This window comes from Strongylocentrotus purpuratus, unplaced genomic scaffold (assembly GCF_000002235.5).
Source record: "Strongylocentrotus purpuratus isolate Spur 01 unplaced genomic scaffold, Spur_5.0 spur5_scaffold_2, whole genome shotgun sequence".
In the NCBI taxonomy this organism is placed as follows: Eukaryota; Metazoa; Echinodermata; class Echinoidea; order Camarodonta; family Strongylocentrotidae; genus Strongylocentrotus; species Strongylocentrotus purpuratus.
Genome location: NW_022145605.1, coordinates 2,494,356 through 2,506,452, shown reverse-complemented (window position 1 = coordinate 2,506,452; position 12,097 = coordinate 2,494,356). Strand labels below are relative to the sequence as shown.

Sequence of the window (12,097 nt, the reverse complement as noted above, 5' to 3'; positions counted from 1 at the left end):
CATCGATGAGCATAATACTCTTTGTGCATAAGAACATTGGGACTCTTTTTCAAAATGTTAACATATTAGTTCTCGTTATGATGGGAAATATATATCCTCTAGAAGAAAAATGTAAGGGCTGAATGGAGAATTGGGGGGGGGGGGGGAGGGGAGGCTACTTTTGCAGCTGTGGCAGAAAAAATGTCCCCCCCCCCCCAATAACCAATAAAGATACAATTCGTCTCTGTTTTCCCGAAGTGACGGTAGTGAGGAAAATCGTCACGCAAAGTGAATGCAATTTTTTTTCACTACCGTCACTTTGTGAAAACAGCGACAAATTTATCCTGAAGAAAAAATAAAGATGGGTCACTATGTATATAGAGAGCCATATATTTTCCATCATAATTACTGCCTATCAAATCTATGATAATCCTATTTATTATATATATATATGTGAAACTCTCAACAAGAGCTATGCTGTTTGTAAGATTTCGACTTTGAATAAAGTGTATAGACAAGGAAATGTTGATGATGTATCAAATGCATATTGTACATCTTGAACACTATCACATTTTCTATGCACTGTTACATTAACTCCCTTTTTGAGACAACCCCATTTTCAAATTAACCTACATGATACTCCCCTAAGAGGTCACAGATGTGGTTCCATTAGAATTAAAATAGCTTCCACGTAAAAGTTTTTTAATAGGGTGATGAAACATATTCATCCCATACAGTCATAGTATGCCTTACGCATCGTCTTTAATAGCTCTGGAAGCACATTTGATATCATTCATTGTTTATCTAACATACCCCTTGGGAGTTCCTATGATGTGACTAATATTGAGCTAACCTCTTCATGACTGCGCTATCATGAATCACTGCAGACAACAGTGCAACATCACCAAGAAGGGGATACTATAGCGCAGCTAGGGTCAAGTTTCAGAGCACGCCCACTTAATAGGTGAAATAATGGTCAGGTCAAATAGTTTTTGTCTGTGTAATAGTAACATGACAGACATGGGAAAGAGTACATTGAAGTTTACTTTTTTTTCTCCATTTAAAACAAAATTACAGCTGAGTATTTTTAAATCTTTATTTTTTTATTTTTTTGTTTATTTTTTATTTTATTTTTTTTAGGAGGAGGGGAGGAAAGACAGAGTGATTGCAGCGTACCAACCTAAATATTAGATGTAAATCTCTGACAATCTTCCGACAAGGATTAAAAAAACAATTTGAGCATGAAAGCAAAATGCAAAGTACCCTTAACTCTTCCAGAATGCATGAACTTGAATTGAAGACAAGCAAACCCACATCAGAAACGAAAATAACTGCAACATCAAAACAAAGCCATAAGCCTGTTTTCACTAAGCTTGAAGCTTGAAGTCGCTAAGCAGCAGCCAAGTTTAAGGGTAGCTACTTGGCAATTTCCAACATAACATGGCAAATTGGTAATTGGTTCTTACGATTGGGATGGATTGACTATGGTGTATGTAGGCCTCATGATGTACTTTCTAAGAATGTTAAATATGTCATCTACAAACCAACTATGTTAAGCATCCGGGCTAAAGACTACCAGGGATGCATGACTGAGTGTTCCCATAGCAACCATACTCTCGGACACTGTACAAGGTTAGCTATGCAGAAGCAATGTCAATGGTGAATTTGCAGATTCATTTAGTTTCCATGTTTTGGGTTAATATTTAAATGTCTTCATATAATTTCTTGATAGGTACTTTTAATGAAGATATAATGCAGATATAAGGTAGAGAAGTATTTATGAAAGAAACATCCAATTACTCTCCAAATAATGAAGTAACTGGGCTACAACATCGGGTCCTTTCCCAAAAGAAATACAAATTCCTTATCATGCAATGACATATAAAAAGACAATAATTACAATAAGTGATCAGGTTTTTTTAGATCACATTACCATGTCAATCCTATTCGGGAGTAAAAGTAAAATGCTACAACAGTTGAAACATTTCAGTTTTCAATCTCAGGAATGAAGAACTGCGAGACTTGACATTGAAAGAAGTAGGTCGGTAAACCTAATGTGATGATATAATTACCCAGAAGGACAATCAAAAGGGCATTTATCGTTTGATTAGCTTCTAAAATCAATAATTCGGTCTCCAATACCAGGTTGTCCTACTACTCTGATGAGAGCAAAAGTTCATTTTAAAGACTAAAAAACATTTGCAGATTGATACATTTTCTTCATTTGTATCATTCCCCCCCCTCCCCCCCCCCCCCCCCCGTAAAATGTTAAATGTTTCAATATCACCCAACCTTCATCAGAACCATTTTAATACAATTAAAGGTTGGGCAAAGATTTGGGTTTTTGTATACTTGATGTGTATGTGTGCTTGTTCTTTCCAATAAGAAACAGAATAAAATGAGTGAAGATTTCCTTCAATTTACAAATTTATATTGCAAAATAAATATTTGTAAAAGCTGAAACACTATTGGTAAACATGGATATTTGCACTGAAAATATCATTGCATGTTAAACTAAGCATCTCATAGTGTTCTCATGTTATTGATAATGGGTGGAATGTTAATACTCTCTCATACTCACCCCCCCCCCCCTGCCCATACAAATGCATACATGCACATCACTGACGAAATCTTATCAGTTTAATATAAAATCATTAAAAAGTTAAGCTATTTACACGATGAGTGTAGAACATGCAGGCAAGATCCTCATACAAATGCTCTCAACAAGAATAAAATAACGTCTCAACTATCACTCCCGAAACTGATCGTATTAGATGTAATACCATACCTGCTATAGGGTAATATAGTCACTCCACGGATAGTCTAGGACGAGAAAATAAAATGGAGAAAACTGTTCTTCCACCAGGCAATACAGGAGCACAGGAGCTTTCAGGCTTGGGCTATGGTAATGATGATATCACAAACAAAACACACAAAGTATCTGACTTCTTATTGCAACACCAGGCAATCTATCCTCTTCTATAACTCCTCCAAAAACCACAAAAGTCTTAATTCCTCTTTGGAAGTGAGGCGATCCGAGAGATGAGAGAACGAGATGGAGCTGGGAGGACCAATAGAGACAGATGCAAGAGGAGAGTAGTCTGTTATCGTTAGAGACAAGAAGAGGAAGGGGGCTTAACCTTCTGAGACTAGTCTTCTCCTGGAATAGGTGAGGTAAGTCTATCATGAAACAGTTCTGACCTCTTTTGATTGTTGTCCTTCCAAAAATACTAAAGGTGTACCTACCACATTACTCTCCAAACTAACTGAAAACTACTATGTATAACTTCCCCATAAAGTTGGTACTTTTGTATCAACAGGGCATACAGAATTTGTCTTGGGTCTTAGCTGCTAAATGGGAGTGTACAGAATAGAATCTAGTTTAGTTTGACAAGTTTGTGACTGTGAAAGTAGACTAGATGAAGTTGGCCTAGAACAAGGGGCATATCAACACATCCTCATGTATACCCATGTAGGTCATCTCTTCCCTAACCATCCTTAGTTCTACCAGTATGTTCTATAACACTCTCCATCTCATCCTATCTACCTCTCATGTTTTTTCTCTTTTACTCCATCTGTTTCTCCCACAATCTACATGTATAATGTATATTATATTATGTATAATGCTCTCTCTCTCTCTCTCTTGCTCTCTTTCTCTCTCTCTCTCCTCCTACCCCTCTATCATTTCTGTACCCCTCATCCCTCTATACCCATCACTCCCTATGCCCTCCTCTTTCTTCTTCTTTTGCACATTTCCTCTCTCTCTCTCTCTCTCTTCCTCTCTCCCTCCCCCTCTGTCTCTATTTCTGTCTGTCTTTCTGTCTTTCACTCTCTCTTTCTCCTCCTCCTTATCTTTCTATTTTGTACCCTTCATCTCTCCCTACGCCCTTTCTTCTTCATCTCGTCTGTCGCATACCCTCTCTCTCTCTCTCTCTCTCTCTCTTTCTCTCTCACCGTTTCTCATTTCGCTTGTACCATACCCCTTTCAATATACATGTATGTATTTATCCATGAAAATTGATTTTAAAAATTCCCATTTCACTGCTTTTATCTGTGTTAAACTCTTAGAATTTCCTCCTTCTTTCTCAATATCTCTTCTCTACCTAACTAGTTATCCCATTGTTATCCTTCCATATTATTTATGTATTCATCTCGGTCTCTTCCATTCCTACTCTGCCCTACCCCTCCTCTTCTCCTTTCCATAACACTCACAACCAGCTATACATCCCACCAGCTAGCCTGCAATCAGTTTGCTCGTACAGAAAGTAGCAGTCGATCTCACTCTGCCTGTAGACCATTCTCCACTCTACTCCAGCACGGCACTGGACCGCATCTATTGGTAGACTTGGTAGGATGGCCTAATAAGGACAATGGCATGCAGGCCAGCAGTATTCAGTGTACTGTGCCCTTCACCTACTGCTGGGCCCTGCCTGTACCTTCCTTCAAGGGATAGGCAATCACAGTCAGGATGGTAGGTGTACAGCATATGGAGGGTTTGCTTCTCATAAGAATTATTAGAATTATTGGTTTAGATTCTAAAAACCTGCTCATGATTAAGACGTTGTTGAGGTTGAAAGATTAAGGAGTTGCTTGTATATCATCAACAGAGATTTGGAAAGTGAAAAACAAAGAGACTATCAACAGCGGAAGGGGTAGGGCTGCTTGATTTGCTGGAGGGGGTGGGGTGTCAATGATGGAAGGTGCGGTATTAGTATGTTCCTCATACACATATACCCCCAAATCCTTGATGAATTATATCTCTTTTACGATCCGAAATATCAATCTTTTTTTAATCAATGGAAAACTTCAAAACAAAATTGAGAACCCTCTTTTAAGGGGTCGGGTGATTCAGATGGCTTCTCTAACATTTTCTGTTGCTTGATAGTTTCTTACATAAATCTGTATACCCCCCCCCCCTCCCCCTTTATCAAAGAAGAGTGTTTGCTCTGCCCCTGTCTGCAGCAGCCATGTTTATATTTAGGTGTTGTACAGCATGTCAATTGATACCAATATAGTCTGTCAATTAATCAAACAGGGCTTACTGTCAATATTAATAAGACCTCATAGCTACACAACATTTCAGTAAACACTGACTCTCTTATATACATAGATGTATCATCACATGCCACACACTGTATCTAACTTGAACTCTTTAGCATGTTCTCAACTGCTCAACATTTCCCATTCTTTTACTCTTAATACAAACAACCAGAAACCATCCAGTCTAGATACTCTGACTGATAAATGCAGAACCCCCCCCCCCCACACACACACACACACACATACACTCCACCCATAAAAAACCAAATCAACAGACAGGTCATCACTCAAACACGTTTTTTTTTTTTTCCTTCTCCATTACTTGTTATGTTTTCAATTCCTAATATATTCCAAATAATGATGAGAAGTTAATGACTTGGCTATTATCTTGAAGGTAGGATATTTTTGTTTAATGTATGTAAGATCTAAATTCAACTAGGTAAGAATATGCAAGTCAAGTTAAATGTACATGACAGCTCATACAATTTTTTGTAAATATTTGAATATACAGGTTAAATTGCAAACAGATAGTTCACACATCTTGATCATTAATAGGTTACAATACATTTTTGCAAGCAATTCCTTCTTTAATTCTCTCTCTCTCTCTCTGGCTCTCTCTCTCTCTCATTGGGAAAATCTGTAATCTTATGGAGAGCAAGATTTTATTCAATAGGCAAAAAAAATATATTTATGTAAGAACTATCATTGCATAAGTCACTTACCTCATCAGCAAAGACATCCCCTTGTTGAGAATCGTCTGCCCCAAACAAGAACTGTCTCTTAAGCTCAGCTGCAGTCGGACTCTTCAACTCTGCTGTGCCAGTAGGGGTGCTGGCAGCCAGAGGAGTGGAGGGACTGGCTGTCTTGCTTCTGAGATCCGAAGGGCTTTCAGGAGGGGTCATGTAAGGCAGGGGGGTTAGGGGAGATGAGGGCGGGGTCCCGTATATTGATTTATTTTGTCTGGGGGAGGAATTGAGAGAGGATTCTTCAGAGATGCTGCCGCCATAGCGAGAAGATGAAGAGGGAGATTTCTGTTGCCATAGTGATTTGGGAGTTGATGAGGAGGGTGAATGTTTGCCCTGGCCTGTTGGATTTGAAGGGAAACAATAAAAACAAAATCCTAAGTATCAAAAAAGTAACTTCAGATGCAACAATAAAATTCTAATTGTAGTATGTTAATAAAGCAAAGTATATTAACAAATATTTCAATTCCAAAGATAAAAATCAATGACAAACAGCTAATTCTCCTCTGATCTCCTGACATATTCATTGGTTTATTATTTTTATAAATTGAAATAGTTTTCTAACTGCAAGTTATGTTTTTCACTTATTTAAAATTTGTTTACTTGAATTTTGAAAGTAGAAGTTGTTTGCATTACTTGTACAAATTGCAAAACAAAACAAAAACCTCCCTCAGCTCTCAAGTAAATAATTTGGAAATATTTCACAACTTAAGGAAATGTCATGATCAGTTCTGGCATAAAGAGGAATCTGCATCATTCTACTATTATGTAGAGGTAGGCATCTATATTTTGTCAAGTACAGCATGTTAAATAAGCCCACATTATGCCACATAATACATGTATATGACAATGGACACAAGATGGCAGTATACAAACTAACCATCATCATTCATTGGAAATAACTTACCTATGCATATGCATGAGCACAATGAAGCTTCATAGATAATGAACAGTAGATGGCAGTATACCATATTTCTCTTCTTGCTTCTTCAAGTGAAAACTACTTGAAATATATACAACGTCCATAGTAGGCTTGATACAGTATAAAAACATTGTAATTTCTTTAACATGTGAAATGAAGTTCTGTATGACAGAAAACAAGAAGAATTTGATATTTTTTTTTAAATGCAAACATTAATCTTATTTTTTCATATTCAAATATTTTAGCCCATTTTGGTTAATAATTGATAGTAACTGTAAGTTCAATGTAAATGCATTACAGAAATATATAAATGCATCGTAATTACAGCAATACTACCTATCAAAATGTACATATTTTGAAAATAGGTGGAAAACATAGTTAGGACAAAACTACTAACACTGAAGGAACATACCTGCATTGTTGTTGCTGTTGTCATTTGACGCACCGAACTTATCCCTGAGGGCAGCAAACTTGCTTCCTGAGACAACGTTCTTGAATGATCTAGCTGGTGCTGAGCTGGTAGGGCTTGTATCATCGTCAGGCCTTGGTCTGTTGTTCAGGAACTTATTCCTCTTTGACTGCAAGGAAGATACTGCACTCTCACTTCTCCTGACGGATGTGGTGGTCTTCTTTGGTGTCGGGATGGCGTTGTCATCGCGGGCCTTGGTAAACCTGAAGGGATGGCCAAAGTTTCTTGGAATGCTAGGAGTGGTGGAAGTACCTGGTGAACTTACACTTTTAATAGGCTTATCAACTGAATGTTCACTAGAGTCTGTTTTATTTACAGAGAGTACTGCACCATCATGTGTTTCATCACCAGCAGGACTACTGGCCTTTTGCGACAGACCGTCTGAGGAATTGCTCAAGCTTGGACTTGTTGGCTGGACCCTCGCGCTCATCCTGGGAGTGACCTCGATGACAGAAGATATATTCTCTGAGGTTGATGTTGATGGTGATGTGGAATTGGAGATAGGGAATGTGGTGGTGGATGTTACAGGGGAATGTAAAGTCATGTTGATCTTGGAAGATACTGTTCCTAGAGTGTCTTTGCCCTTGCTGATACTGTCTACATGTTGTGAACTTGATGCAGTCTTGTCCTCACTTGGGGTCTTCACACTTGCACTCTCATCAGATGATGATGATGAAGAAGATGATGACTGACTTTGAGATGAGGATGGTTCTGTTGCATCCTCATCCTCCTTGGTACCACTGTCCTCATCCTTCTTCCTTGAAACCTTCACATCTTCTACATCCTTCACTTCCAACTTGGATTGTACTGCCAGGTTTTCAACAGTCCTTGACGTCAAGTTGGCATTGTTTTTATTCTTGTTGTCTTCCTCAAGCACTCTCTCTACCTTCTCCAACTCTGCCTCATCCTTGACGGGTTCAACCTTGACAGCCTCGCTCACAGGAGATGATTCCTCTTGGCTTAAGGTTTCCTGTGGCTCTTCTGTAATCGAATGACAAAATTGTTGAAACAATAACTCAAAGAATATACCAATGTGAAACTGATGCTCAGATGAATGTATACCACAAACAAGAGTGAAGAGGAACATTTGTGAGATTAGTGACAAAAATGGGAAGTATGTTTGACAGGATTCTCCCCCTGGAATGATGAAGATCCTTAACAATCTTTGTTCTTATTCATCCTGTTTTATGTTATCTAACACTTTAGTCTATTGCTAAAACACATCTCAGAAATGTATCCACAATCTTATATTCAAACCTGTTAGGCCTACTGGTGCTTGAGACATGGAAGGCATCTTGTCTTGAAGGTGTTGTCCAAATCACAGAAATACCAATAAGACATGAGTGATTTCATCCACATGATTTGAAAACATTTGGGCTTATGTTCAATACTGGTAGTGTCATTGATGTTATATACATCCAGGTAGTTCTCTTTTTTTCTTCCCTCTTCATCTTTCTACATCACCAGCTTGCATTAGAGTTAAGAAAACCCCAAATTCAATGAAACAATACAAGCATATAGTGATTCATGTAATGATTTACAAAACCTTCATCTCAAAAGGGATGAAAAGAAAAGAATTCTGAGAAAAAGTTTATTTGATGACTCTTTCTTGAACAATTTCAAGACCAGTTCACCAAACAATAGAGAAACGTAACAGCTGAGGAAGGAACACGTTTGACACCAGATACCCTTAACAGAAAGGTTTCTTTTTATGACCAAAAGGATCTCAACAAAGCAGAGATTCAGAGAGGTTCGAGCAGGGTCAGTCAGTGACTGACTTCTCAACCCATCGTCAAACCTTGATTTACATTTGGTGAATGAATGAGTTGACTATTGTGTACCAGTACAGTGGTTACTTTCAAATCAGCTATCACTACTGCTCCTTTTTTCAGGTGTAATGTGAATCAAGTGTATTCAGGTGCAAACATCATCAATATCAAAGAAAAGGTTGCAGTAATTAAGATTAAATGTGAAGTTTGTATTTGACTTAAAGCTAGAGTTAATAGACAGTTGTATTAAGATAACCCCCCCCCCCCCTCCATGGAGAGAACCTAAAGTGAGAACTCTTTGGGGGAGGGAGCAGCATTAATATTACCAGCTAGGCAGCAACACTCGAAAAAAGAGCTTTAATAATGATGACATACCTATGTTTTCCTACCACAAAAACTTACTATCAGTATTGTGACTGCCATTACTACTCATACCCCTCAATCATTACCACAATGACCAATACCAGCAACATCATACCAGTGTATATCACTGCTAGAATCGTTACGAACATGTGAAAGCTAACAGCATTGCAACTACATCACAACCATAATGCTTCCTTTCTAATCAAAACATTGCTCTCTTATCTTCCGCAATACTGCATCAATAGGCGATGTCACACAGAAAAATCCCTTAAAAAATCCTTTCAAGAGAGAATTTTCTTGCTTCGTTAGAGGATTTTTAATGGGTTAATTGATGACAGACAGCAATTAAGAGGATAAATAAAATCTGGATAACTAAATTCCAGATTTTTGGCCTCTGTGTGACACCACCTAATTACTATGAAGGGGGAGGGGGAAAGGGGCGGGGGTGCTTATCTTAATACCACCGTCCATTAACTCTATCTTTAAGTCAATGATCTTCTTCTTCATTTATTTCCTTCTGATCAGAGACAGAGGGCTTCAACTCATATCACCTTACATAACCCCATCTGGTTTTGAATTGTAATCTTTTAATGATCCTTTAGAGGAACATCTCTGCTTAGATTTGTCATCCGACTTCCTATCCTTTTATCCTACTGCATTCCATAAGCCTTCCACCCTGACAAAGACTCTTTAGATGGATCCTGCAAATGAGTTTCCTGTGGCCTTTCAGCTTTCTATAACAAAATGGATCTACCCTTGAAAATAAAATAACAAAACACTTCCAACAATATCCTTCAATGAATTGATTTTGAGGCAGATTGAAATACCTTGGTGACCCATTATCCTGTAAACAGCCCTCCCAAATGTTTACTTTCTTTGACCACATACATGATTACAGATATTTCATTTTATTGCATCTATTGACTGAGGTCCGTTTATATCTAATTTCTTGATTAATTTGTATTTAATGCAAACAAATTCACAAACAAGGATTTAACTCATGAAAAGAGTCTCCAATCCTGTATTGTGTCTAATACTATTAGTAGTGTTTTGATCAGTTAACTGGTAAAGTGATTCATAAGAAACCCTCATTATTACCATTATTGTGTCAGAGGTTGTTGTTTTGACCTTTGCTAATTCAATAATTATTTAATAATGGTCGATCTATCATGGGACTTTGTTGTTCACCAGCACAACAGAGACATTACAATAAAAAAGATGTATACCTTTACAGAGAAACACTTCCTATAAAAGATGAAGCAGAGTTCTCATTCTCTCTCCTCTCCCTTTGCTATGAACCTATTTGACCAGTTAATCCTCCATTCAACCAATGCTGAATACACACTAATCTCATTCAAATGATGAATACTTAATAGAAACACCAATGATTTGTCAATGTTATGATTCGTTACCTTTCTTTTCTTCCTTCACTTCTTTGGCAGACTCCTTGGCAAGTTCAATGGCCTTAAGTTCTGAGAAAAACAAGAACAAAACAGATTTCTTTGAATCAAGTTCCATAATTGACTAGATCTTGCACATTAAAAGCAAATTGTATTAAAGAGAAGGTTGAGTTCTGGGAAGAGGTGAAAAATAATTTGTGAGCGTTATCTTTCTTATTATGCAAGTGTGGAAGAACATCGGATAAGACATGTTCCCTGAAAAGCATGGCTCTTCAAATGCCTTCATATTCTAAATATGTCATGTACATCGTAAAACTCGGGGGGGGGGGGGGTAGGTTTTTTACGCCACGTGTTCGTGTAGTCCCATAAACATCTTTCTGTGTACAGTGTTTGTAACTTTACCAAGACTTGTCCAATTTCTTATCATTTTGATGATTCCAGAACCTTGCAATACACACAAATTCTTATATGCTACATGATCAACCTTTTCTGGTCGATTCCACACCGTTACTTTCACAATGCAACCGTATGACCAGAATTCAACTTCATCTCTAACTCCTTCCATGATCTTAATATGTTCTGTGTTCAAGATTCTAACATCACAAAATCCTAATAAAATTGGTTTCTCCTGATAGACTTATAAGGTACTATAGAGAAAGAGAAAAAGAAGCATTTTCAATATATGCATTCTGATGCATTTTGGAAAGAATATAAGGATTCTGAACATCGATTTTGCCAGATTCTGCCTTGCAAAACTTTTGAGGCCAAAAGGTGCAAAATTACAGACAGATAGTTTGAGAAAAGGCCATCAAGTTGTTCATTATCCTTTAAGCCTACAAGGTATTAGCTTGACACCCTATTAATAGGCAACACCTTGTAAACTAATATATATCAATATGTCCGTGCAGTGATTCATTTTCTTCAAACAAATTCATGGTCTCCCGTCACAATACTTTTCCAGATGTTTTTCTTCTTACTAGTAGAACAAAATGGATAAATATAAAAGTTTTCTCAAATTTGTGCCCCTATTGCACCAGTTTCCATATACAGTAAATGATCAAGTTAGCTCATTTGAAAGTCAGACTCTTAAGAGAATAACAAATAATCTAAGAAATAAACTCAAATTTGAGTACTTACGTGCTCTTCTCCTCATCGCTTCTTTGAGCCCTTTACCTCTTTTCTTTCCCTGTCACATAAAAGAAAAGTTTACATGATTAGAGAAATCATTTATAGAATAGTGTGGTGATTACTGAAGATGGTGTAATATACCCTGAAAGGATGAAGAAGTAATTTTCTGCAACAAATATAGACTTATGACAGCTCTATTTGAAGAAAAAACCCAAACAGAAATCTGAATTACAAATGATACTGTAAATGTTCTATATCACATGGCAACCAACAGTTGAATAAGT

The 12,097-nt window shown here is 37.4% G+C and overlaps 1 protein-coding gene across 1 annotated transcript in view; it reads right to left on the bottom strand.

The window, feature by feature from the left end:
• The window catches only part of LOC756222 (serine-rich adhesin for platelets), a 101,110-nt gene that overhangs the window by 33,861 nt on the left and 55,152 nt on the right, over positions 1-12,097 (bottom strand). The window contains exons 10-13 of the mRNA XM_030992517.1: positions 11,823-11,871; positions 10,698-10,757; positions 7,097-8,134; positions 5,742-6,103 (exon numbers count right to left, since the gene is read on the bottom strand). Coding sequence (XP_030848377.1) covers positions 5,742-6,103; positions 7,097-8,134; positions 10,698-10,757; positions 11,823-11,871 — 1,509 coding nt within the window. The remainder of the gene's footprint in view (positions 1-5,741; positions 6,104-7,096; positions 8,135-10,697; positions 10,758-11,822; positions 11,872-12,097) is intronic.